The sequence below is a fragment of the Triturus cristatus genome, chromosome 4_1, assembly GCF_964204655.1.
Source record: "Triturus cristatus chromosome 4_1, aTriCri1.1, whole genome shotgun sequence".
Taxonomy (NCBI): Eukaryota; Metazoa; Chordata; class Amphibia; order Caudata; family Salamandridae; genus Triturus; species Triturus cristatus.
In genome coordinates this window covers 750,823,269-750,846,715 of record NC_140585.1, presented here as the reverse complement: position 1 = coordinate 750,846,715, position 23,447 = coordinate 750,823,269, and the positions used below count along the sequence as shown (strand labels likewise).

At 43.8% G+C, this 23,447-nt stretch overlaps 1 protein-coding gene across 33 annotated transcripts in view; it reads left to right on the top strand.

Annotated features, from left to right (window-relative positions):
* MYBPC1 (myosin binding protein C1) overlaps window positions 1-23,447 on the top strand; it is a 330,430-nt gene that overhangs the window by 262,376 nt on the left and 44,607 nt on the right. For all 33 annotated transcript variants that reach the window (XM_085653283.1, XM_085653281.1, XM_085653300.1 and 30 more), the window contains 3 exons: window positions 10,401-10,489; window positions 19,987-20,182; window positions 22,304-22,443. In XM_085653283.1, coding sequence (XP_085509409.1) covers window positions 10,401-10,489; window positions 19,987-20,182; window positions 22,304-22,443 — 425 coding nt within the window. The remainder of the gene's footprint in view (window positions 1-10,400; window positions 10,490-19,986; window positions 20,183-22,303; window positions 22,444-23,447) is intronic.

The following is a 23,447-nucleotide window of genomic DNA, read 5'->3' as shown; positions in this document are numbered from 1 at the left end:
GCACCTAACCACCTAGCATTGATTAAGGTGCCCCACAACACCCCCCAAGGCAAAAAAATCAATTTTATTTTTTTTCGAAAAAACGCCGATTACGCTTACCGTACGCGTACGGTAAAAATTAATTATAAAAAAAAAATATCCACACTAACCCCTCCCCCGTGTTCAAAAGTTGCCCGCAAGGCACCTTTTGTGCATGGCATATATATAAAAGGAAAAATTAATAAATTAAGTTTCTCAACGAAGCGCACAATATGTCCTCCGTGTGCGGACGATGCGCGAAGTGCATCGTGCGTACATGGCCCATCCAGCGTAACGTGGGCACGTGGTGCGTGTAGCGCACCGCGTGCCCACTGTGCGTGCACGGCACTAACTGCGTAAAGTGGGCGCGCGGTGCGCGAAGCGCACCGTGCGCGCACGGAACGAACTGCGTTAAGTGGGCGTGCACGCCACGAACGGCGTAAAGTAACTTAGCATTTAATAAACCGTACAAATTCACTGAAAAAACCATAGGTTTCACACACGTTATAGTTAGGAATTAGCATTTAAAAAACCTTGCAAATTCAGTGAAAAAACCATAGGTTTCACACACGTTATAGTTAGCTGGACATTTTACTCGTAAAAAACCATTGAAAATTCCCCCGTTATAGTTAGTGCAGGCAACTATAACTCACGCGACCGCAATCCTCTGCTGATGACATATGTGTCTTTATGAAAAAAAAATATTTGTAATATATGTATAGCTAAAATTTAATGGAAGAAGACATGGGCAAATAAGTGTCTAAATACAGTATTAGCATCAGCAGAGGATTGCGGTCGCGTGAGTTATAGTTGCCTGCACTAACTATAACGGGGGGATTTCAATGGTTTTTTACGAGTAAAATGTCCAGCTAACTATAACGTGTGTGAAACCTATGGTTTTTTCACTGAATTTGCAAGGTTTTTTAAATGCTAATTCCTAACTATAACGTGTGTGAAACCTATGGTTTTTTCAGTGAATATATATATACATATATTCTTTTTTTTTGTTTTTAAATAAACGTATGCAAATCAGGAATTTTGTCTAGTGAAAACTTAATTACACATATAAAACAATTTAAAAGCAAAGCAAAAAATGTGTTTCTTCTTTTGTATTTGTTTCAGAAGTTTCACTATGTTTATCCTGTGCCAGTACATTAATGCAATATGAATAGCCGTCAATAAGGTACAATGATGTTTTTGCATCATTTTTGCACCAGTGCAAACTTTTTGTAACATAGTCATAGACCGATGCTAAGTGCTTCTAAAACCTGTCCAGGTCTCGAAATAGAAAACATTATATTTTGCATTTGAGGAGCTTCTGTCAACGTTTCTTTGAAATAAATGTACAGGGTGTGTTTTTTGTCAAAGACACCGTCATAAGCACAGTATCACATTCAACATAACATTTATTTCTAGGACAGGTCTTCTAGATAAGTGCAGATGGGAGATGCATTGCTCATCAGGCACTTCAGCCTCATCTGTTTCAATAAATATCAAAGACAAGAAACCTGGCTCAGCAGTCTCAGTGGGATAAACAAATTGCTTCAACTCGGTGTTTGAAAATTTAACACCACCTTTATTGAAAGATACCCTCAAATGTTCACTAGGGTGGCGTCGGAAGCTCGGACCCTGAGTGTTAAATATCATGGCCAAAATGAGAGGAAAAGGGAAGTGACGCTATGGGGAAGGACTTTTAGGGTCGGAGGAAATGGGTAAGCAGGACGGCGGGTGGAGAGAATAAAGCAAACGCTCTCCAACTTAGTCATCCGTGTCTGTGTAATCATTCTGGGTCACCCACCAGACACTACACTGAGCGACGAAGGCAGTAGGATGACTGAACCACGAACAACAGTTAGCAGACGCCATACTTCTCCATGCCACGGGAAGCAATGCGCGCGGGACTGGAATTCTGTTGTCACGCCCCAGCACCCACAGCGCCCCAGCAGCCATCAGGCGTCGTGATAACAATCCTTGCACCCCAGCAGCCATTTAGTCAACAGAGTTCCAAAAACCATTGCGCCCCAGCAGCCATTACACCGAGCAACGCGTGTGGAGCCTTGATTAAGACAGCACACCCCAGCAGGCCCTGTATGCGGCAGAATGGTGAGCTCGAGCTCAGAGAGAAAATATACAAGACAGACATGCACAAAGTGCACACGTGGAGCAGGAGGAACAAATAAGGTGAACAGCACCAGAAGGCAGCCATCTTAAACTGGGCAGCAAACTAGTGGTAACCATTTTAAAACACACATGTGCACCCAACGTAGGCAGCCATTTTAGCTTTGGCTGTGAGCCATGCCTAAGTCATCACTAAAAGTTCCTCTCCCACAAAGGGAACTGGTGAGCTAGGTGACTCACAAAAGTGCCCACAAGCTGAAGGTACTGTGAGTGGACGGTAGGGTAGCACTACGGGAGAAGAGCCGACAGACCAAGACTGACACACTCTGGTGCAACAGAACCCCAGCAAGTTCAGCCCACTCAACCAAGATATTGTCATGTGACAGGAAGACAAAGTACAGCGCAGCAGTCTTTTTAAAACACTCTCCACCATTCAACATAACAAAAAAAAAAAAATGTTGTTGGCCCATTGGATAGAGACATTTAACAACTTTGTTGATGCCTTGGAAGAGGCGATGGAGTTAAGGAGACCCTAAAGATACTCCCAAAGGACATCACCATGTACCAGAAAGTGAAAGATGTGATTGCCAAGAATTTTGACCCTTCAACAAGCGTGGACTATGAGAGATACATGTTTAACAAGGCACAATAGCTGTGGGTAGAGACAATGGACGAGTTCGTAGCGCAACTAGAGACCCACTTTAAGCTCTGCAGATTCAGTGAGTTCAATGATGAGGAAGCAATAAGGCTAAGGATAATTGACATGTGCCGGTCTGAATGGTTCAGCAGACAAATGATCAGAGAGATGCACCCACTAGACAAGATGCTAGCTACAGCAAAGACAGAAGAGCGTAGTGAAAGGCAAGCTACCACCATGGAAGCATTAACCACTCCCAAAAAGAAAGTTCACGCCAAGAAAAACAGACACTACCCGTGCAAAGGCAAACAAAATGCCATATCCAATGGGCCTACACGTGTATGCTACTGTTGTGAACTGTTGTGAACTGTTTCATCCACTGAAAGAGAAATGCCCGCCATGGGACAAACCTTCAAGAGTTGTGGAAAAGAAAACTACTTGAAATTCATCTGCTGAATGCAAGGCAAGATAGATTGCCACATGAGAAGAGAAAAACCTGACAATATGCCTAGACGCTATCACAGATCAAAAGACAAGGAGAGACATCATGTAAAAGCCATCAAAACAAAATCCAGACCACAACCATCCACCTTGTTGTCCAGCCAATTGACCACATCTGCATCCAGTGACAGTAAAAATGACGACTACCTCTTAATGAGGTCCACAAAGAGCCTCCATGAACATAATAGGGGCCCAATAACTGATGTGCATGAGCATATGATTTGCATGTGGATAGGAAGCATTAGATTTGCACGTGGGCAGGAACAAAATCTCTGACATGCACAGGCAAGTTCACATTGACGCTCAAACACCATCGACGAGAGGTGGTCGCCCAAATTCTGTGTAGTAGAGATGTCGATGATGACACCAGGCGTTCTAAGCTCTGCAACAGCAACAAACCTGGGGATATGTTCATAGGTCACTCTGATGAGAAGATACACCAGGTGAAGACAAAAGGTGCTCAGTTATTAGCATCAAAGTGAAGGTCATTCGATACTGTTCTTCATCGGCACTGGGGCTTACATCAACCTAATGTGCATAGAAAAATTCAAAGAACTCACACTGCCACCAGAGCTGAAATGAACAGACATTCAGATATATACATGGGCCCCATCAATGCTGCTATGTAGCACAGGGTCATTCAAAGCAACACTCTGGCACAAGAAAACAGTTGTTGTTGAAGCCATCCTACACATGCTGCAATGGAAAACAGTAGGGCATACCTCACCAGTTTCACTAAGGCAGTAGAAATGTAACCGATCTCCATCAACTACTACATTGAGACCAGACAAAGGGTGATTCAGAAATTCTCGACACTATTTAGAGGGCTAGGGAAATCGAAGGATGTCTGCGTCAAGCTGCATATCAACAGAGAGGTCCAACCAGTTGCACAAGGACACACATGAGTAGTATTTCACCTTCAAGCCGCAGTCGAAAAAGAGATCAGGAATCGTTAATATCAAGATGTCATTTAAACGTCCAAGGGCCCGAACCCATTTCTCACCCATAGTAGTAGTGCCACAATAAGACACAGAAGGAGACGTGCAGATTTATGTCAATGTGCGACCAGCCGAACAAAGCAATAGAGTGTGAGCGACACCTTAGCCCTCATATCTCAGACATGAATGCGCAACAAAATGGGGCAAGAATCTTCTCCAAGCTCGACCTAAACAATGACTACCACCAAGAAAAACTCAACAAAGGACGCTGCTACCCAGCCATGTTTCCCACGCACTTTGGACTATTCTGGTACAAATGGCTAACCTTCAGCATATTCTCAGTGGCAGAATTCTTTCAGGAGCTCATTTGACAAATCATCCAACCGGTACTGAACGTTTTCAACTACCAACAACATACTTGTATTCAGGGCCACGGGAAAGGTACATGACACAGCGCTGCACAGCTACTTGTTGAGGCAGACCTCACACTCAATGAAGGAAAATGTGAGTTCCGTAAGACAAAAAGGAGGTTTCTTGGACAAATAAATTTGGGCAGGAATGACTCCGCACCCAGAGAAAGTCAAAGCCCTTACGGACACCAAAGCACCACATGATGTCAGCACACTGATATAATTCCTAGGCATGGAAAGGTACCTTTCCAGATACATAAAAGACTATGTGACCATTAGTGCACAACTCCAGCACCACACAAAGCTGAACGTGTACTTCATATGGTCACACAAGTACACATAAAGTCTCCAAAGCATCAATACTGAAAATAAAGCGGCAACCGCAATGGACTCCTTTGAACCAAAGTTGAACACAAAAAAGGCTGTGGGCGCCAGCCTGGTTTGTCTGGGGCGGCCATATTAGCAAAGCACACAGACCGCATAGGAGCTCAATGGCAGGTGGTGGCATGATGCCAAGAGAAGCCTCTCAGACTCTGAGAGATCATATTCACAGCCAGAACAGGAGAGCCTGACAGTGGTATGGGCTTGTGAACACTTTCACATGTTCCCGTAAGGCAAAAGGTTCGCCGTCTTAACCAATCACCAATCCCTACTGACAATCTTCGGCAATCCAAGGTGAAAATGCACTGAGGGTCGAAAGATGAGGAATACACTTGCAAGAATATGACCACATAATCATCCACAACCCGGGAGATGAGCAAAACCCAGCTAACTACTTCTTGTGACTCCCACTACAGTTAACAAAACTAAACCCATCTGTCGTAAAGGAATACCTACAATTTATTGTCAACAACAGCATACCCACAATGTTATCAATCCCACAAGTAGTCACAGTGACTTAAAAAGACATGGACCTCATGCTTGTCAAACACTTAATCAAGACACATAAGTGGAGACACACCAAGGACTGAGGAGGGGACTCCAAGAAAATCCGAGTGTTCCAAAATGTTAAGAAAGAGCTGACCATAACAGAAGGACTCATCTTGAGGGGATCCCACATCGTTCTCCCCAACAGCCTGAAAAAGCAAGCTATAGCACTTGCACATGAGGGACACATCGAACCAACTGCCACATAAAGAGTTCTGCGGGAATGACTATGGTTCCCAAAGCTGCGGACATGTCACACGTGCACGTGCCTCTCCACAGAAGTAAAACCACTACCCATGACCATGTTAGCACTACCAGTGAAAGCGTAGGACGTAGTAGTAATTGACTTCTCTGGGCCACTGCCTTCAGACAAGCACCTCCTAATACTAGTGGAAGAACACTCCTGATTTCAGCTAGTCAAATGATCTTTTCAAATGGTTCCACTAAAAAGATTTGTGCACTAGGTGACATCTTCCTGACATGGGGACTTCCGCAGACCCTCAAATCGGACAATGGACTGCCCTTTTCCGGCAGAGGGTTCAAAGACTTTTTAACCCAGCTGGCCATTAAGGATACCAAAATAACACAACTGTGGCCCTAAGCCAAAGGAATAGCAGAATGATTCATGGGAACCCTGAAGAGAACCATGCAGTGAATCCCCGGAGAAGGCACACCATTTGAAAAGGTACTGCGTGCATGACAAAACACCCTGCACTCGACAACAGGGAAAGCCAAGCCACTCTCATGTTTAGTTGTTCCATTCAGACCAAACTCCCACAATGCACAGAGACACGCCACACAGACACCACCAAGCTTAAAACCACAGACAAAGAGCTAAAGGAGAAAATGAAGAAATACGCAGACGCCAGACAGCGGTCACAGGAGACAACTCTTGCCAAAGGGGACTGGGTGGTTGTCAGGCAACAGCAAAAGAGAAAGACAGACACCCCATATGTCACTGAATTACTGAAAGGGACAGAGTGAAAGGGAACATGGTCACACCAACTCGACTTGGGAAGTCCATCACAAGAAATGTGTCATATTTCAAGCCAGACACCAGGTCACCCTCAGAAGAAACGACAGAGGACCAGGAGAACATCGTCAACAAGAGTGATGAAGACCAGCCTGCGGCTCAATTTGGGAGGACTTCACGCTTTGGCCACCAAATAACCTGGCGGCCAAGGCTGATCGACAAATATAAGAGAAGGAAGACAGAACAGGTTCAAGTCTAACACGAGAGGGAGTGTGACCCTGAGGTCATGGCCGGACGTGAGGGGAACTGGGAAGTGACACTATGAGGAAGGACTTTGGGGGCAGGGAAGATATGGGTAAGGAGGAATGCAGATGTCATAATTCTGTGTCACCCAGCAGAAACTACAACTATAACATGAACATAAGTGTGTTCTACTGTAGTTTATGCAAACTATTATTGAATCGTTTGTATAAACAGTGGCACAGTTTCTCTGATAGTTTGCTTTGAGTATTTCTGCTAAGGGCATCAGGTGCATTATTTAGCTGGGCTGTTCTAAATGTAAAGAAAAAATCTGATATTGGCAAAGTTAGACAAAACGAGAGAGGGAGGACGGAGGTAGGAGAGACAGAGAGAGAGAGATCAAATAGTCCCTCCCTTGTTGTACTGTTGACATCAGCAGTGGGAGAATACATTATTCAATCATAATACTGTGAGATTGGAGATCAAAATGCTCCTAGTTGAGACAAACATAAGAATAGGGATGGAAGCCATTGAATCAGGAGCAGGAAGCAAAACAGACAAAAAAGTGATTCAATCATCGTTAAGGGAGAACCTCAAAGCCACTCAAAGTATGTGTAATGTGGTGGAGACTGTAGGTCTGCTGTCTGTAGCTGAGACCTACAAAATGGAGTAGAATCACTAAAGAAAATTTAACAATCATTGTAAATAAGGGCAACCCACCCTCTTGTTTTATAATGATCGATCAGTATGAGTAAAACATAAGTAATTATTCATCTTTTAGAGGGAGAAAATCACCTTTCTATAAAACAGAAAGTCAAAATTATGCAAAGTCAATAAATCCCTGCTCTCTGACGCATGGATCGGTGCACTTTAACAATTTTAAAAAAGTACTGTTAAACATGGATTCAGAAATAGTTCCTTTGGGCAGAAAGTGAGTACATAGGACTTAAATTAAGTCCTATGTAGGTCCACGTAGTCTTGTAATTACGTTGTTGTGGGATGCATCGATCCACAAAACTGGGATTCGCTATGTGTGGATTTGCACACATATAGAGAGAAAAGGAAAAAAGAGTTGGCCTCAGCTTAGCCTCCTGTCAGTCTTCACAGCCCAAACCTGTCCCAGCAGACCGCTCAATGCCTCTGCATGCTCCGAGGGGGCACTGGGAGGAGCATGCAGGCACAGGTGTCATACTCAAAGTGGAATCTATTCATCAAGAACTTACACTCTGTGAATTGATCTTATCAGCTTTGACAGATCAGTATCTCGCCAACCATTGATACATTCAATTGTGATTTGAAAAGAGGATGGAGATATACCCTTTTACAACTCCTCCATTTTCCGAATTATAACAAACTGCATTTTCAACTGCATTTTAGGCTCCCAAAGCTTCGATATTGCAAATTCTACAGTACAATAGGGCTTTTTTTCTGTACCACTTCATCACCAAGTGCTTTCCAGCACAGACAGTACCAGGTTCTATTATTAAAGGAGAAAGCTCAAGTACAAACCCAGCAAGAGTTGCCAGGTATATTGGATTTATGTTATACTTTCTTTTAACAGAGTAGTAGAGCAACAACAGTGTGTGGGGTTTTGTGGCGCAGGCAGGCATCCATCTCTGGCCCTGCCATCTATTCGCCTCAGCTATTGCAGCCACTCATTGGCGGGTTACACCTGTCCAATGGAGAGAAGGTGGCTATGCTGCTGTTCATTCAATTTCCAGTTCAGCCAATGGAGAAAACCCAACAAACCTATAGACAGGTATACACTGGGGTCATTCTTGCTCAAAGAACTCTGGGTCGAAGGTGTTTCTTTGGAGAGGCCGCTGAAGAATAGGGTATTGTGTCATAAATAATAAAAATGTTCTTTTGGTGGGCCATCTAGGCAACAAGTCGTAATGTTTCCTTCAGGAATGGATATCATTGGTTTAGGGCCCACAGTTAAAGTTCATCCCAACATATTTAAGTTTTGTAGTAGGGCTCCCAGCAATCATTACTAGAACCGCATAGAACCCAATGGCACGGGATAAAAAACACTCCTCAGTTGGAGATGTTGTGCCTATTTAATTTGAACAAACGTCTTAGTGAACTGATCCTTGCATCACAGCCATGTCTGTCTCGTCAGTCACCACAGGAGGATAGCAGACCTACCTGCCTGCCTGCTTTGGCCCTTGAACTGGAAAGCACTAGATTCTTAAAGTTCTAGGGTGACTCATTTCAGGTCACAATATCTGGCAGCATGTACGTTCTCTCCCACCCTTTAATGCCAAGGATAGCCAGTGCGCTGTTGTGGCTCTGTACCTCTACCTGCAGTACAGAAGCTCACAGAGATTCATTCTCTTCATAAGAGCCTTCTTATTTGAGACCCTGGATAATTGAAGAGCGTACGATTGACTGACTGTGTATATGTGCGCACATGTGAATGTACGCAGGTGCAGTGGCGGCTCCTCCACAATGGCAGAGGAGCGTCGCCTCACAGCTTGGCTCAGAGCCAGCAAATGTAAATTAAAACGATGTTCTTGCATCGTTTTAATTTACATTTGCCTGGTTCGTAGCCAGAAGTGTTGGGAGGGGCGCAGCCGAGGCTACATACACTCCACTCCCTAGGTGCGCATATGTGTTTTGGCCGGCCATATCAGGCCGACCAAAACATACATGTGCACTTAGGTGTTCTCCAGCCCAGCTGCATTGAGCAGCCGTGCTGAAGAAACCCAAAAGACTCCCTGGGATTAGACAGGGAGTCTGACCCAGAGGCTGCTGAGACCAGCAGGCCGGAAGAGGAGAGGCGGCGCGAAGAGACGCAACGCTGGAGCCGCAAAAGGTATGTTTTTTAAAAATATTGTATTGCCCCTCCCGCGCTACCACACCCGCCTCACCACCCTTCATTTATGGCGGCCGCTCCTGCGCATGTGTGAACACAAATTGACTGCATCTCATGCCTGATGTCCAGTTACTCAAGACAAACACTGACCTGGGATTAAATTGATAGTTTGCTTCCTATCCAGCTTTTCAATCTGCTTTGCTAAGTGATTTGAATTCCATAAGAATATTTTAGAGTAGGGCGTAGGTTCTTCAATAACCCAAATTATATTATCTATAATGTCATGCAAGAGGGGGAATCCTGCATTACCCAGAGTAAAGCCTATCTCTAAAAGGACCACACGTGGGCCTGAGAGCAAGCACCGAAAAATAAGCAGTAGCCAGAAAAAACTTCAACTTGAGTTTTAAAATAAAATCGTAAACTTAATTATGTTGGGAAAATTATTCCCACATACCTTATGTCTGTATAGAATAGTGTGGCATTTTCAATTACACTTGTGTAAGATACTTATTTTTTAAATGTGTAAAAATAGAGATTTCTCCGTATCCAGGCAAGGAAAAAATGCACGTTGGTAATACTTACTCTAGACTTGTGGATCACCCTTCCAGCATATAAATTTACAATTCTTGTTTATTACCCTGTAGCGATAGGCATTTTGAGATACCCCATAAACGTTAGTGATCTGTGCAAAGGAAGGAAACATTTGATGTGTATGCATTCTTTATGATTGATTGGTTTCAAGACATTGTAAATTTTGCTATTATGCCATTCAAGACATTGTAAATTGGCTTTTGTCTAACATGAGTGCTCTCTCTTTTAGAACCCCCAAAGATCCGTCTTCCCCGCCATTTGAAACAAACCTATATCCGAAAAGTTGGAGAAGTTGTGAATCTCGTCATACCTTTTGCGGTAAATAATGGTGGTGATGGTTTTCAGTATTTGGCAGTGTCAGTGTACAGCGCCTTTCTGAGTTACGAAAGATAGAGAGATATCTAATTCCATAAACATAAATTTGCAATACTTCCATACTCCTAGCTTCGCCAAAAACACTTCAAGGCTAATTGGATGCATGGCCATGTAGAAACAAATGTTTATTTGTTGTAAAATAGGATGAACTGCAAATATAATTCAACCTAACAACATTAAGGAGAGTGAGAGGAATATAAGGTTCATACTGTGTATCTTCCCTTCTTATTGTATGGAGACAAAAAGGTATAGTGAACCTAGATCTGTAAATGATCATGGGAATTGCACATATTCATGGAATATCACTTCTTCAGATGGTAAACCCTTACCCACCGATGGTGGCATGCATCATCAACAGGGTTCCCGCCTGCAGTAAAGGTTATCACCTTCCCAGAATTATCTCCACAGTACAGACAGCTTTTTTTCCTTGAAAGAGTGTTTTTGTGATCAAAGTACTGGGATCCTCTCGATGTAGTATATATAAAACTATCTAATGGTACACCTAATGATGGTACCAATAATAAGAATAACAAGCATTTACAATGCAATGGTCTCGGCATTGTTAAAGTTAGAGCTATTGGCATTGCTCATGACATTATTTTTGTTTATGGTTTTTTTTGTAAAACATTTAAAGAAACGGCATTGTTATTTACAACGTCAATAGCTTAATCACTCTCAAATGCAAGACGTATTGCATTTGCACCCACACAGAGCCACACACAAAGCCACCCACCCACACAGAGCCACACACAAAGCCACCCACACACACAGAGCCACCGACAGAGCCACTCACAGAGCAACCCCCCCACACACACACGCAGTAGCCCACTGACCTATTTACATTATGTGGTTTTCCGCGACTGTATAACATCGGCACAGCAGGCTTTGTAATCTGAATATTTCTTGATTAAAGAATACTCAAAACAAATGAACCTCAATATAGATCTCACTATAAAGTGCAAGTGACTATTTTACAGAAACATAATTGTCATAAAACAATGGCCAGCAAAAGATTTTTAACCAATCCCACAGTTCTGGCCTGAGGTTTCTAAGGCTAAAAAGAAGCATTTAATTACATTTAGCAGCATCTACAGGATAACAAAGACCCATGCAAGTGAGCCCTAGATATTGAAACTGCTTCAATAGTATATAAAGTTCTGTGATCTAAGAGGATAAAGTGCTAGGTATGGTACGGGACTGATGATGCAATACAACTTTAGCTCTGCTATTGATGATTGCCTTGGTGCATTTCTAAAGACATACCGGCCTGCCCTTCATTCTAATTATTTCTCAACAATGGCGCACCTGGAGAAGCAAGGATGCAGCCTCTCTATGGTGTTGCTTCCCAGGATTCCTCCGGGCACCTGCTGACGTGTACAGATTCAGGGCTTGTGGATTGGATAGAGGAGATTTGGTTGCTGTGGCGCGGAGAGTGTGATAACTGCTGCGTGGGGCGCTGGGTGGGGGCAGGTTGGGATCGGAGGTTCAGAACGGACATCGTGAAGTGGTGTGAAGTCGAGGCATAGGGGACAGACAGTGAGACAGCGTGGGGGGTGTGCAGTGTGAGGAGGCTTGGAGAGCGGCTGCGAGGAGCATGGGCACGTAGATAGGCAGTGCACGAGCGTGGGAGCTAGGAGCACTCGGGCAGACCATGTCACGACTGGAAGATTATTCACATGCAGTGTTAGGAGCCGCAATGTTATTTGGCTTCAAGCCTTCAGACCGCAAACGCCATCAATTTCGTGCGACCAGGGCCCAAGCGCCATGAAGCCAATGTGTTTAAAGAGGGCACTACACTCTATTTGTTTATTCATACCGTCTCAAGCTCGATAGTAAGCATGGCTGTCTAAATAGAGTAAATCTTCAAAAGTGGTATGTCGCAAAAGGGTCTACCCCCACCCAAGTATGAACCAACTTACTTTCAGATGGGCGACACCGTGGGGCTCAGCAGCTGTAGCTTCGCCACTCTAGCTCTTTTCAAAAACATCCAATCCCGCCCGAAGGCGCGCGCGCTGCCTCATGAGAAGGCTGCTAGGGCGAGCACTCTAAAGGCGGGGCCTATGTCGTACAGATCCTCGGTTGCTATGTGCACCGTCATGTTTCACTATAGTCGTAGCCACACGTGAGGTAGAAAAAGAAGTCCAACTTACCAAACGATGTGGAAACAAATTGAGCATCCAGAACACGAATGAACCCAACGTAATCTAATCATCAAACTTTGCTTATGACATTATGTGCCAGCTACGGTGTTATAATATCTTTATTATGCGGGGGTTTGTATGAAGAACACATTCGGTAAAAGTGGTGGGAATTTTCGCACCACTGAATGGAATGGTATATTGTAAACCGACCTATTCATAAATGCCAATTGACCCGAATCCGACGGGAAACTCTCTGTTTTAAAGCCAAAAGCTGCTTTATTTTATCCTACTGAAAATGTCCAAGCAGCGGCTTTGGTGCACTAGCTATATGGGGCGAGGGGGGTGTACAGAAGTCTAGTTGGACAGTACTTAGAATCTGATGAGCATCATGTCCTCCATCTCGTGCAGCAATCCTTTCAATTCAATTGTTTTTACCTTGGCAAAGATCAGTAAGTGGGATGCAAAAAGCGGGAGAGGGGGGCTTAAAGGGGCGTGGCCTGTATAATTAGGAGAGCGGCTTAAATGTAAACTAAATTCCTTTAGAGTGCCACCCTACTCACACATTTACACAGAATCGCAAGTGCAACTGGCATATGTGATCACTGCTCTGTGCGCTCCACAGAGAGGCCAAGGACTGGATGCCCATGTGTTATGAACACCTTTTGGCCGACTGACAGACACTGAGAAACTCGCGCTGCCTTCACCCTTAACTCAAATATGGGACCTATCTTCACCTAGATGCGACTCAATTCAAAGCAGGCACTATACAAGAGTAATACGCTGCCTGAAAAAAATACCGTAACACATCCTGGAACTAAAGCTCTTGGGGGAAAGAAGATATGTAAGGCATGCGAAATATAAACAGCAATGTCTTGCATTACCCTAACTTATTTACACTAGTTGTTCAGAAATCGATCTGAGTTTTTGCCTGTAAAGTTAAGGATATGAATACAGTCCCCGAAATTGACCCATTTCAATGTCCGCTTATAAATACTTCCAGGTCCGAGACCAGGCCCACTTAAAGCCCTGCGTTGGCATGTTTTTACCCCTCTTTGTAGAAACGCCGAACGCCATTAATACATACATTTCCAAAAGATTTTTTTGTGTGTTTAGGACGAGGCACAGAGGGGCCGTGAGAGGAAGTTAGACCGAGGAACCGCGCAAAAAAAGGTTTCTTACATCACCCGGGAAACATTGAGGTAGACATTTCCAGAACAGGCGCGTGACAGAGGAGAAATGCAAAACATAAAAATGCAAAAAAAGCAATAATCACGATGACCCTTTTAGTGCACCGAGTCCAGTTTATTCGTGCAGCTGTTTCGCTGACCTCCGCGTCACCCCATCAAGATAATTTTCAAATCGGCCCACAGCGAACACAAGCCAAGAAGCTGTCCCCAGCCCGCTCTCTGGAGGGATCCGCGACCTGCTCCGGACATGAGGCAGAGATTAACAGGAAGCGACGCGTGGGCCTGAGGCGGCACCGTAAATCAGGGTGCTAATAACCCCACACCAGGAATGACACAACCGGTGTGAAGGGCATACCCCAGTCATATTACAGATCCTTCCCCCGCCTCTAGGCGCATCCCTGGCCCCACTGCTCCTCTGTCCTCCCAGGCCCCGCTGGCTGAAGTTTACCGTCTTCATCTTGAATACCCAAACGTATACAAGCCGCCGCCTCCGTGATGATGCTAGGGTAGAAAACCTCCGACTCGGCCGATTACGACCATCTCTCCAATCCCAGCCGATCCCCAGGGGCATAATATCATTAAACAGAAAATACGCAGATATTTAGGCAGTGACATTCTGGGTTTCTACCGGGATGTAGGTTTCGCAACAGAAGAGTAACCCGAAAACTGCCATGGGCCTAAACAAGCACACCACCGCCTTTCTCCGAGGCGAAGCAGAAATGCCTCGGAGAAAGGCAGCGGCGTTTCCGGATTCGGGGGCGTGTTTTTCTGTTCTCTCCTCTTGCCATTGGCTGGAGGAGATAATTAGAAAAGTTGCAAAAAACACGCCCCCGAATCCGAAAAGGACGGGGCCTGTTCGGAGTGACAGACCTCTTCTCCAATGGCTGGCCAGCATTCAAGAGGCCAGCCAATGGAGAAGAGGGGAGAAGAGGGGCGGGTTCAAGCCCCTCTTCTCCAAGTCATTATATCTCGCGAGCGAGACTGCGCAAGCGCAGCCTTCGCTAGCCGAGACCTAAAAACCGACAATTTTAGGAAATAATACCCATATTTGTTGGTCAACATGCTTTGGCCATAAGTGATGGCAAAAGTGTATAAATGGTCTCGATCAGGCCCTAGGATACCATCCACTTCTCTGTTCTATTAGTGTAAAGAACAGCCACGGCTGCTGCAGGTAAGAGCAGTGGGGCGGTGGGGCCAGGTGAGGGGGGATTTTGAGAGACTACCACGTGGGAAAATTAAATAAAACATTAATTTTCCTTCATGGTCGTCTCTCGAAATCCCCCCTCACCTGGCCCTATCGTCCTTACCTGCAGGGGCAGCAGCTGGTAAAGAGTGATTACTGGTCTACATACTGGTATACCGAAGTAGAAATATTAAAAAACGCACATTTATAAAAGGTGTACTCGAGGTCCACTTTACAGCATTCTATTAACACCCTATTTCATGGAACACTGCCCCATTGAGGGAGAATGGAGGTGCTTCTCTGTGGACAAACAGACATCAAGAGTAGGCACCCGTGGCGGGAGGGACTTTGGAACCTAACTTAACCCAGCTTTTTGAACCCGATGCAGTGCAAGACATTTTTGAGTCAATGAACATGTTGGCTTTCTGAGTTAAATAGTTTTGAGAACACTAGCAGCACAGGGCAACGTGTGTTCTGAATTGGGAGAAGCAGTGTTAAAGTGATGGAGAACTGTGAGTATGCCTCTTCTGTGGCTGCCAGGTGTTGAATAGTTGACTCTAGGCATGTGCATAGTTTAAAAATGCAGGAACCTAGTAAGCTGGTGGTGTTGTATTCCTTAAAGTTAATTTGAAGATATATTGATTCCATATTCCTGTCTGCTCTGTTACTGTTACACACCAACTTACATTGAATCCTAGAGATGATTAGTAGCCAATGTAGGTTGACTAGAGTTAATGTGTGATTAGTCAGTTTGAAAACGTATACATTGTACCACGCAAGTATATTGTCTATATTTATATCAATAAAGAGTATTAAAGCCCAGAATAATTAAACAATGCAAGAACTGAAATTGTGGCTGGGTTTGCAAGCCCAGAGTGAAAAAAATAAACGTCAAGAGTTTCATTGAGTTGTTTCAGGTAGTGTTTTACTCTGTAGCAAAATTAAATCCCAAAACCATCCCAGCAACCATTTCAAGTTGTATGACCCCAGAGAGCCAGTATCAGGTGCTGTATCTGTCATCACATGATCCACATGGCTCAAGCAGTCACTTCCATTAAGTCCACTGCTTGCCATTTTGGATTGCTGACCTTTGGCGGCTTTGCCATTCTTATCTTATGACCAGCACGGCTATGTTTCTATGTTGTGAGACTGTGTGACTGGCCGCCTTCCATTCTGTTGAAAGATACCACCAGCAAGTCAATGTCAAAACCTGATCTGAGCCTTGATATAAAATAAATAAGGCTCTCCCGGATTCCCATTAACACTAAACTTGCAGGTTCACGTTTTGCTGCAAAGCATGTGATGCATCAGGTGAAAGTCGCTCCATGAACCCAAGGTGTATTTCCTGTTGTGGAGTAGACCCTGGTAGCCCTTTAGCGCAAAGAGCCAAGGGCCACGTGCAACAAAATTGTAAATTGTGAATACCTAATTGCGAATTCCTGAGAATCGCAATTAGGTAATCGCAATTTACAATGTTTGAAACTCAAAGAGTTTCAGATAGCGATTTCTTGATGTTGGCAAATCACTCTACCTCATTAATATTAATGAGGTAGATTGCAATTTGCGACCCCCTAGGAATCGCAAACATCACTGGGATGGTGGCCTGCTGAAGTCAGTCAGCAGGCCCACCATGTCCGTGATTGCTTTTAAATAACGCAATCTTTTTTTTTTGTTGTAAAGCAGACCGAGATGCTTTACAAAAAGTAAAATGAAATATTTTATTTTCATATTTTAAGAGTAGGCAGTGATCCGTGCCTGCTCTTAAACAAGCATTGGCATAGCCAATAGGTCTTGCCTTTGGGACCTTATAAGTGTTTAGCCATGCAACAGTTCATGTTGTTGCACCAAGGATATTGTGCTGCATAACTAAATACTTATAAGGGCCCAAAAGCGAGACCTATTGGAGTGAAGTCAGAATTCAAGCTTCTCCTATGTCATGGGTGCTTGCAAACATTTTCACAGGGGCCAGGAAGTTTGGTCTGTGGTATGAGTGATGGCTGCACTAATGCCAGCAGTGTGGTAGTCTAGGGTGATACTGGGGAGTAGTGTAAGGTGGGTGTAGGGGGAGTGAAATATTTACATCGAGTGGCTGAATTGAATTACACAATGTAGAACCAGGAAACCTGTCTTCCTCACTTGACCAAATTGTGGGATCCTAGGCATTATCACATAAGAGGACCTAAAAATACAAGACTTCTGGATGTGCGTTGTACACAACCTTCCCCTGTGTTTGATGTAATACATTATAAAACCGTTCATGTATTGTAGCAACGTGGGATGCTCAAGGGTGCACATAACTAGTTAGCCTCTTTGTTCAATATTGGTATGGTGATGGGGGTGGAGAAATTCATGTCTCAAAATTATCACTTTAAAAAAAATACTTCCGTTTGCACTGATTATCTGATTTATTGACGCTCTCCATGTTAATGAAAAACTCTTTTTGAATTTGAAAGACACTTTATCATATCTGTTTTACACGTTTGAGGTCTTTAAAAGTGAACGTGTTCCTAAAGTTAAACTGCGAGAGGACACTAGTTAATTCATTTCTTTAGCTGCAAGTAACCTAAAAACAAATGCTTGCTGTTTATTTAACATCTTTTTAATGTCCGTGTCGCGTGGAGTAAACTGCAGCCCGGTGCTGCTGCCTGGGGGACGCATGTAAATCTCAAGCGAGTATCACTATCCTAGGGTAACACTACAGGCAGGCTTTTGGGGAAATACCCCCATGAAGCATGTGTTCCTGAAAACACGGCATATACAAGGCGAAGTGTAGAAAACTGAGGGTATAACTGCATAAGTATTAATAGCCCCAAGGGCCCACGTACCTGTGGACGGGTTTCAGAACTGAAACCTCATCTCGCTGCTGGATGCTCAAGGCAGGCTCGCGGCACCGGAGGCAACAAGAGCGAGATAGGAAAGTAAAGCGCCATGAAGCCAGCCTTCTACTGGGGTCATCGCTCCCTCAGACGCGTTCTCCTGGAGTGACGTCGTCTTATTCCTGGTTCTTCACGGAATAGTAATCACAATCCGAAATCAGTTTCTTGTGTGACGTCACAGCCAAGAGGAAGACTGTCCTCATCCATTTATGATGTAACTCTGTCCTCCAGTTCCCACCGGATGTAAAAACCAGTGAGGAATCTCTGCTCTCAGTGACATCACTGCCTAGTGACCGATATAGACTAGAGAGAATGGGAAGGAGGTGATTTTTTGAATATATGTTTATGTATTTACTGTGTGGTTGTGTATTGCAATGAGTTTAACACTACGGGTTTAACACTCAAGCAATAAAGATGATGCACTTACCTAGATTCCACACAACCATACCTGGAGCGACAGGCTGCCGTCAACGGGACTCTACTGTGAATGGAAGATCCGGATTTTACAAATAACAAGCCATCGACACTCGCACCCAGACCCTGACCTACTTCAGGAGACACTGCTGCACAACCACGGCCACATCTGACGCACTCCAAAACAAGTGTGCAACTGCACTGCAACTGTAAATTATATTGTGGCAAATGCCAGAGTCCCAGCGACCCTCAGCAGAGTGTCCCAAGGCCTGGAATAACGAAATAAAAACAGAGCTAATAAAAGCAGGCACAAGGGCGGCATGCGGGTCACTTAAAAAGTGAGCAAGCGCTCAAAGACAAGCGCGGCGCGGCACACTTCAGTTAGCCTGTTTTGCCGTAACCCCGATAATTTTGCGTGTTTAATTAGTAAGGAACTGGAATTACCTCGTTAATTGTGTTAAAGTCGTATCTTTCTTCTGCAAAGCTATCCGAATCAAACAATGGCGGATGCTGGTTCTGGCGTGAGGGGAGAAAGCCTGGTGCTGCCTTTGTTCAGTGCAGCCTGCATGAAGTTCTTTTATGCGCGCGGACACTGCGCCATTGTCCTGCGAGCCTGAACAAATGTCAAGAGATAAGAAATGCAGAAGGCAGATGGCGGCTGCGCGCGTGCACACGAGCGTGCACACAAGCTTCAGGCCAGGAAAAGCTTGTGGGTAGCACTTTGAAAAACCCCTTACTAAAAGTCGAGCAGCAGCGCATGCGCTGCTCTGGGCTCAACCTAAAAACGCTGTAACAATCATTCACAAAGGGGAAGGGATCCCTTGGGGATGCCTTCCCATTTGCAAATGGGTTACCACCTACTTAAAGTAGGTGGTAAAATGTGAATGTTTTGCTACCGCATTTCGGTCACAAAACATTCCTACATACCGATGCAATTCGGTATTGTGAAGGGACGCCCTAAACATGCCCCTTCCTAATAGCGAATCGCAAACCCATTTTGCGATTCAGTAACAGGTTATCGAATCGCAAAATAGGGTTTGCTGCATCTGAAACTGCGAAAAGTGTATCAGCCTGTTTGGGAAGGCAAAAATGCTCGATGCATGTGCCCCCAAATGTTTAATTCACCTCGGGCCTAATCATTTCTGTCTACTCTATAGACAAGAAGAGGGTGCAGAAAAATGGTCCACAAACACGTGTACAACAGTGTGGGTGTATGTTTGTCTTTCTAAGTGTGTGTGCCTGTGTGTGTATATCACTGTCTTTCTCGGTGCGTGTGTCTGTCTTTCTCAGTGTGTGTATCAGTCTTTCTCAGTGTGTGTGGGGGTGTGTCTTTCTCAGAATGTGTCTGTCTTTTTCAGTGTGTGAGTGTGTGTGTGTCTGTCTTTCTCAGAGTGTGTGTGATTGTGTGTCTGTGTGTATCTATCTGTCTCTCAGTGTGTGTGTGTGTATCTATCTTCCTCAGTGTGTGAGGGTGTCTATCAGTCTCAGGGGGGGTGTTTTTCTAGCCTTGGACCACTTTCCACGCTCGCAATGTCGATAGCAAGCATTATAGGTGGATAAGTCTGATAGGCGAGTTATATTCGTTTTTACCACATCTTCTTAAGAAGTAGCATCATTTATTGTACAATTTACTTTTCAGGGGAAACCAAGACCAAAAGTATCCTGGAAAAAGAATGGCGCGCACATAGACAAAAATCAGATCAACATCCGGAACAGTGAATATGACACAATTCTATTTATTCGTAAGGCGGAGAGGGACCATTCTGGTAAATACGACTTGAAAGTGAAAGTGGAAAACCTGCAAGACAAGGCTTCAATCTTCATTCAAATAGTTGGTATGTTGGACCGCGCTGATGCCTTTTCTGTTCTCAGAATCCTAGAGTCTATCCTGGACACACGAGCCCGACAACACTCATTACTATAGTAATACGACTGATAATAAACAACAAAATACTGCCAAGGCGCTAATATTTTAAAATGTAAATGTTTTTTAAGGTACCAAAACAGTTTTTTGTGTTTCTCCAAGGTTCAAATACAGAGGGACAATGGCCGTGGGTGTGAAATGTGTAGATCTATAGACTGCAAAGTGTTTTGTACTTATTGGTGGGCAGAAATATGTTTTCCAGTCCACTGCAGTTCAAGGGCCGGACGCTAATGTGGCTGCTGGATAGAATCAAGAGTGATTGAAAAAAAGACATTTTTAAAGAAATGCAAGATTATTATTCTTATCATTATTATTCCCTGCAGGATTGTGGAGTCAAGGCTGCTGATGAATTTGGGCTTTCGGTGGTTCGATGTGCCCCAGTTATTTCAACTACAGCAAAACACTATAGGACTTAAAACAAATGAATAATCTAGAAAGCACCGATTCTTTTTTTTCTATACGGAATCAACGTGTAATTATTTCGTAACAATAGGTTTTATATAAAATGATTTAGATTGGTGCCAACGGGCTGAACAGGCGGTATATCAGAGTAGGGGATGCCCACACAAATGGGAAAGATATGGGGGGGGCTGGGGGGGTTACAGAACCGGACAGTTCCCAGTTTAATAATGGGCTACAGGCATGTTAGAGATTAATGTTGAATGATTGCGACCTAGGCCAGACTGGTTGGGCGGGTGGGCTAGTGGTAGGGTTAATTGTGGTGATATTTTGTACCCATACATGCCAAACTCACTCTATGTATACTGTAATGTTTTCTGAAGCATTTGTGTTTTGTTTTGTTTTTGGGTTAGTAAAAAGAACACATAGGCTGTGATATTTAGTATTAACATCTTGGTGCTCATTAGCCAGGGATCTCCTTGACCTTGGAGCAATCATGTCTGTATGTCACATAATAATAACAAATGGCAAAGCCAATAGGCCTTGCTTTAATGTGCCAACACATCTAAACAAAAGAATTCACAAACGCTGTTTCAATGTTTTGCATGCACAAATGTGGTTTATCACATTAAAGCCAGCCGTACTGGCTTTGCCAATGCTGGGACAAAGGTATCAAACAAGATTAGTTTTCTACAGAGCATATATGGGTGACAAAGAAGTAAAAGGAGTAACTGTGTGGTGACTGAATGTATTTTTCAGATGTAAAATTGTCTCTCCTGCATTCTAATGGAAGCTCTCCCAGTAAGGAGCATTGGTGCACCAAACAACTAAGACCCTGAGATGAGATGGAATTAGAGATGGAAGTCAAAACCCAGTTTGTGTGTTTTTTAATGAATTGGTAGCAGTAGGTCATGCAGACAGCTGCGGTACCTAATCAGACCTAAAAAGGAAAAAATGCTAGACAAATCCGATGTGAGCCTCTGAGGACTTTCAAGCAGCTTTTTGTGTCTTGTGGTCTAAACTTGACTGGTAGACCAGTCAAGCTGAGTACAATGTATAGCCAGATAGATTAGGCAGCTTCTTGCAAATACCCTAGTAACCACCGGCTTGAAAGGATTATTGGCAAGTATCAGAGTGGATACTTCTGCCTGCCTACTTCGGATATATTAGACTTTCGGTTTTCAGCTCCTACAGTGCAACACTAGGCATAATGGCTGGCGTGGCAGGGCTAACAATCAGAGCACATGCTCCATAATCCATACAGTAATTCAAGAATTATGGGTGATCCATTGCTACAGTATAATACTGAATGAAACCACCTGCTACATACATGACATTAGTTTCCCGTAACGCCTCTCCATTATACATACTGAGATTGATTTTCATTCTTTATTGTTATTTGTAGAAAATTTGGAGATACTCTGATGAGGCAACAAAAGCTTTTAACCTGGGTAGATTGTTGTATGCTGTAAACAGAGTATTACATGGGTCTCCTAAACTACCACAATACCATCCCTTTTAATATCTTGCCCACTAAAGTAGACAATCAAAATTGAGAAGCCCAGTTACAAAGTCATGTATCTCACTATAGCAATGACTTAACCCACAATCAGATTTTGTTTTTGGTTTACAGACCGTCCCGGGCCACCCCAATCAGTAACGATTGAAGAGGTGTGGGGTGAAAATGTTGCCTTAGAATGGAAACCTCCCACAGACAATGGAAATGCCAACATTACAGGATACACTGTGCAGAAAGCAGACAAGAAGACAATGGTACGTCACACAAGCAGATTAAATGTAGAAAGCCTTGTGGTGTTTGTCAATATTTTATGCGATGTGTCAATACGATAACAGTAGAGACAGCTTTATAACAACATTTACAGTCCTAAGAGTCCTGTAAACTAAAATCAATGATACAAAAATTTGTTCCCTGAGGTGAGATCAAGTTGAACCACTCTGATATATAATATCCTTCGTATCTAAGAGTAATCTGTTGTTTCGTGAATTAATCTGTATCGATTTCAAAATGTGTCTTTCTGCTAATGAAAGATATTTGAATGTAGGTCCCCTTTGCATTTCTGCCTATGGTCATCTGCCAAGTTCATGTTCTCGTAGGTGTTGTGTAGATAGGAATGAGGGAAGGGGTTGTGGCAAAAAAAAAGGGCGCCACGAAAGAGGCTTCAACCACTTATGTTATCTTGGGATATCATAGAGAAGGAGGAAAAATGCCACGATGGTACTTCACAGACATTGCAGATGTAGTACTAGTGCTGCGCTAAGGTTGGCATAAGAGATGTACAGCAGGACACAAAGCACAGGAATACATAAGAAGTGTCACATAACATCTGTGTGTAGGTAATTCTGCGCAGTACCGGGTCACTGAGTCTGGGGCAAGCAAGCAAAAGCTAGGGTTAGACTAACCGAGAAACACAAGTGTTTAGAAGCATGCTAACATTTAGTGCAATAGCAAAACTTAATCTCTAAGTTCTCTTTAATTCCTCACCCCACCCCCAGCTCATTTATTGAGTGTGTGGTGCATATTGATTGCATGAATGTCAATAGGGCTAACCAGGGGTGGCAGCTGGTATTCCTAGCTTGCTCCTTCCTTCCACTAGCAATTAGGGGAATCGGTGTTTATGCCTGGTTGATTCATTATTTCCTAATACACTTATAGACAGCTAAAGAAATTGCAATGGTTTGTTAAATGGTATCTTGCTATACAGTGAATACAATTTGCTGCCAAATTTTCGAATGGTGTGCTATTGTGTTGGCTTCCA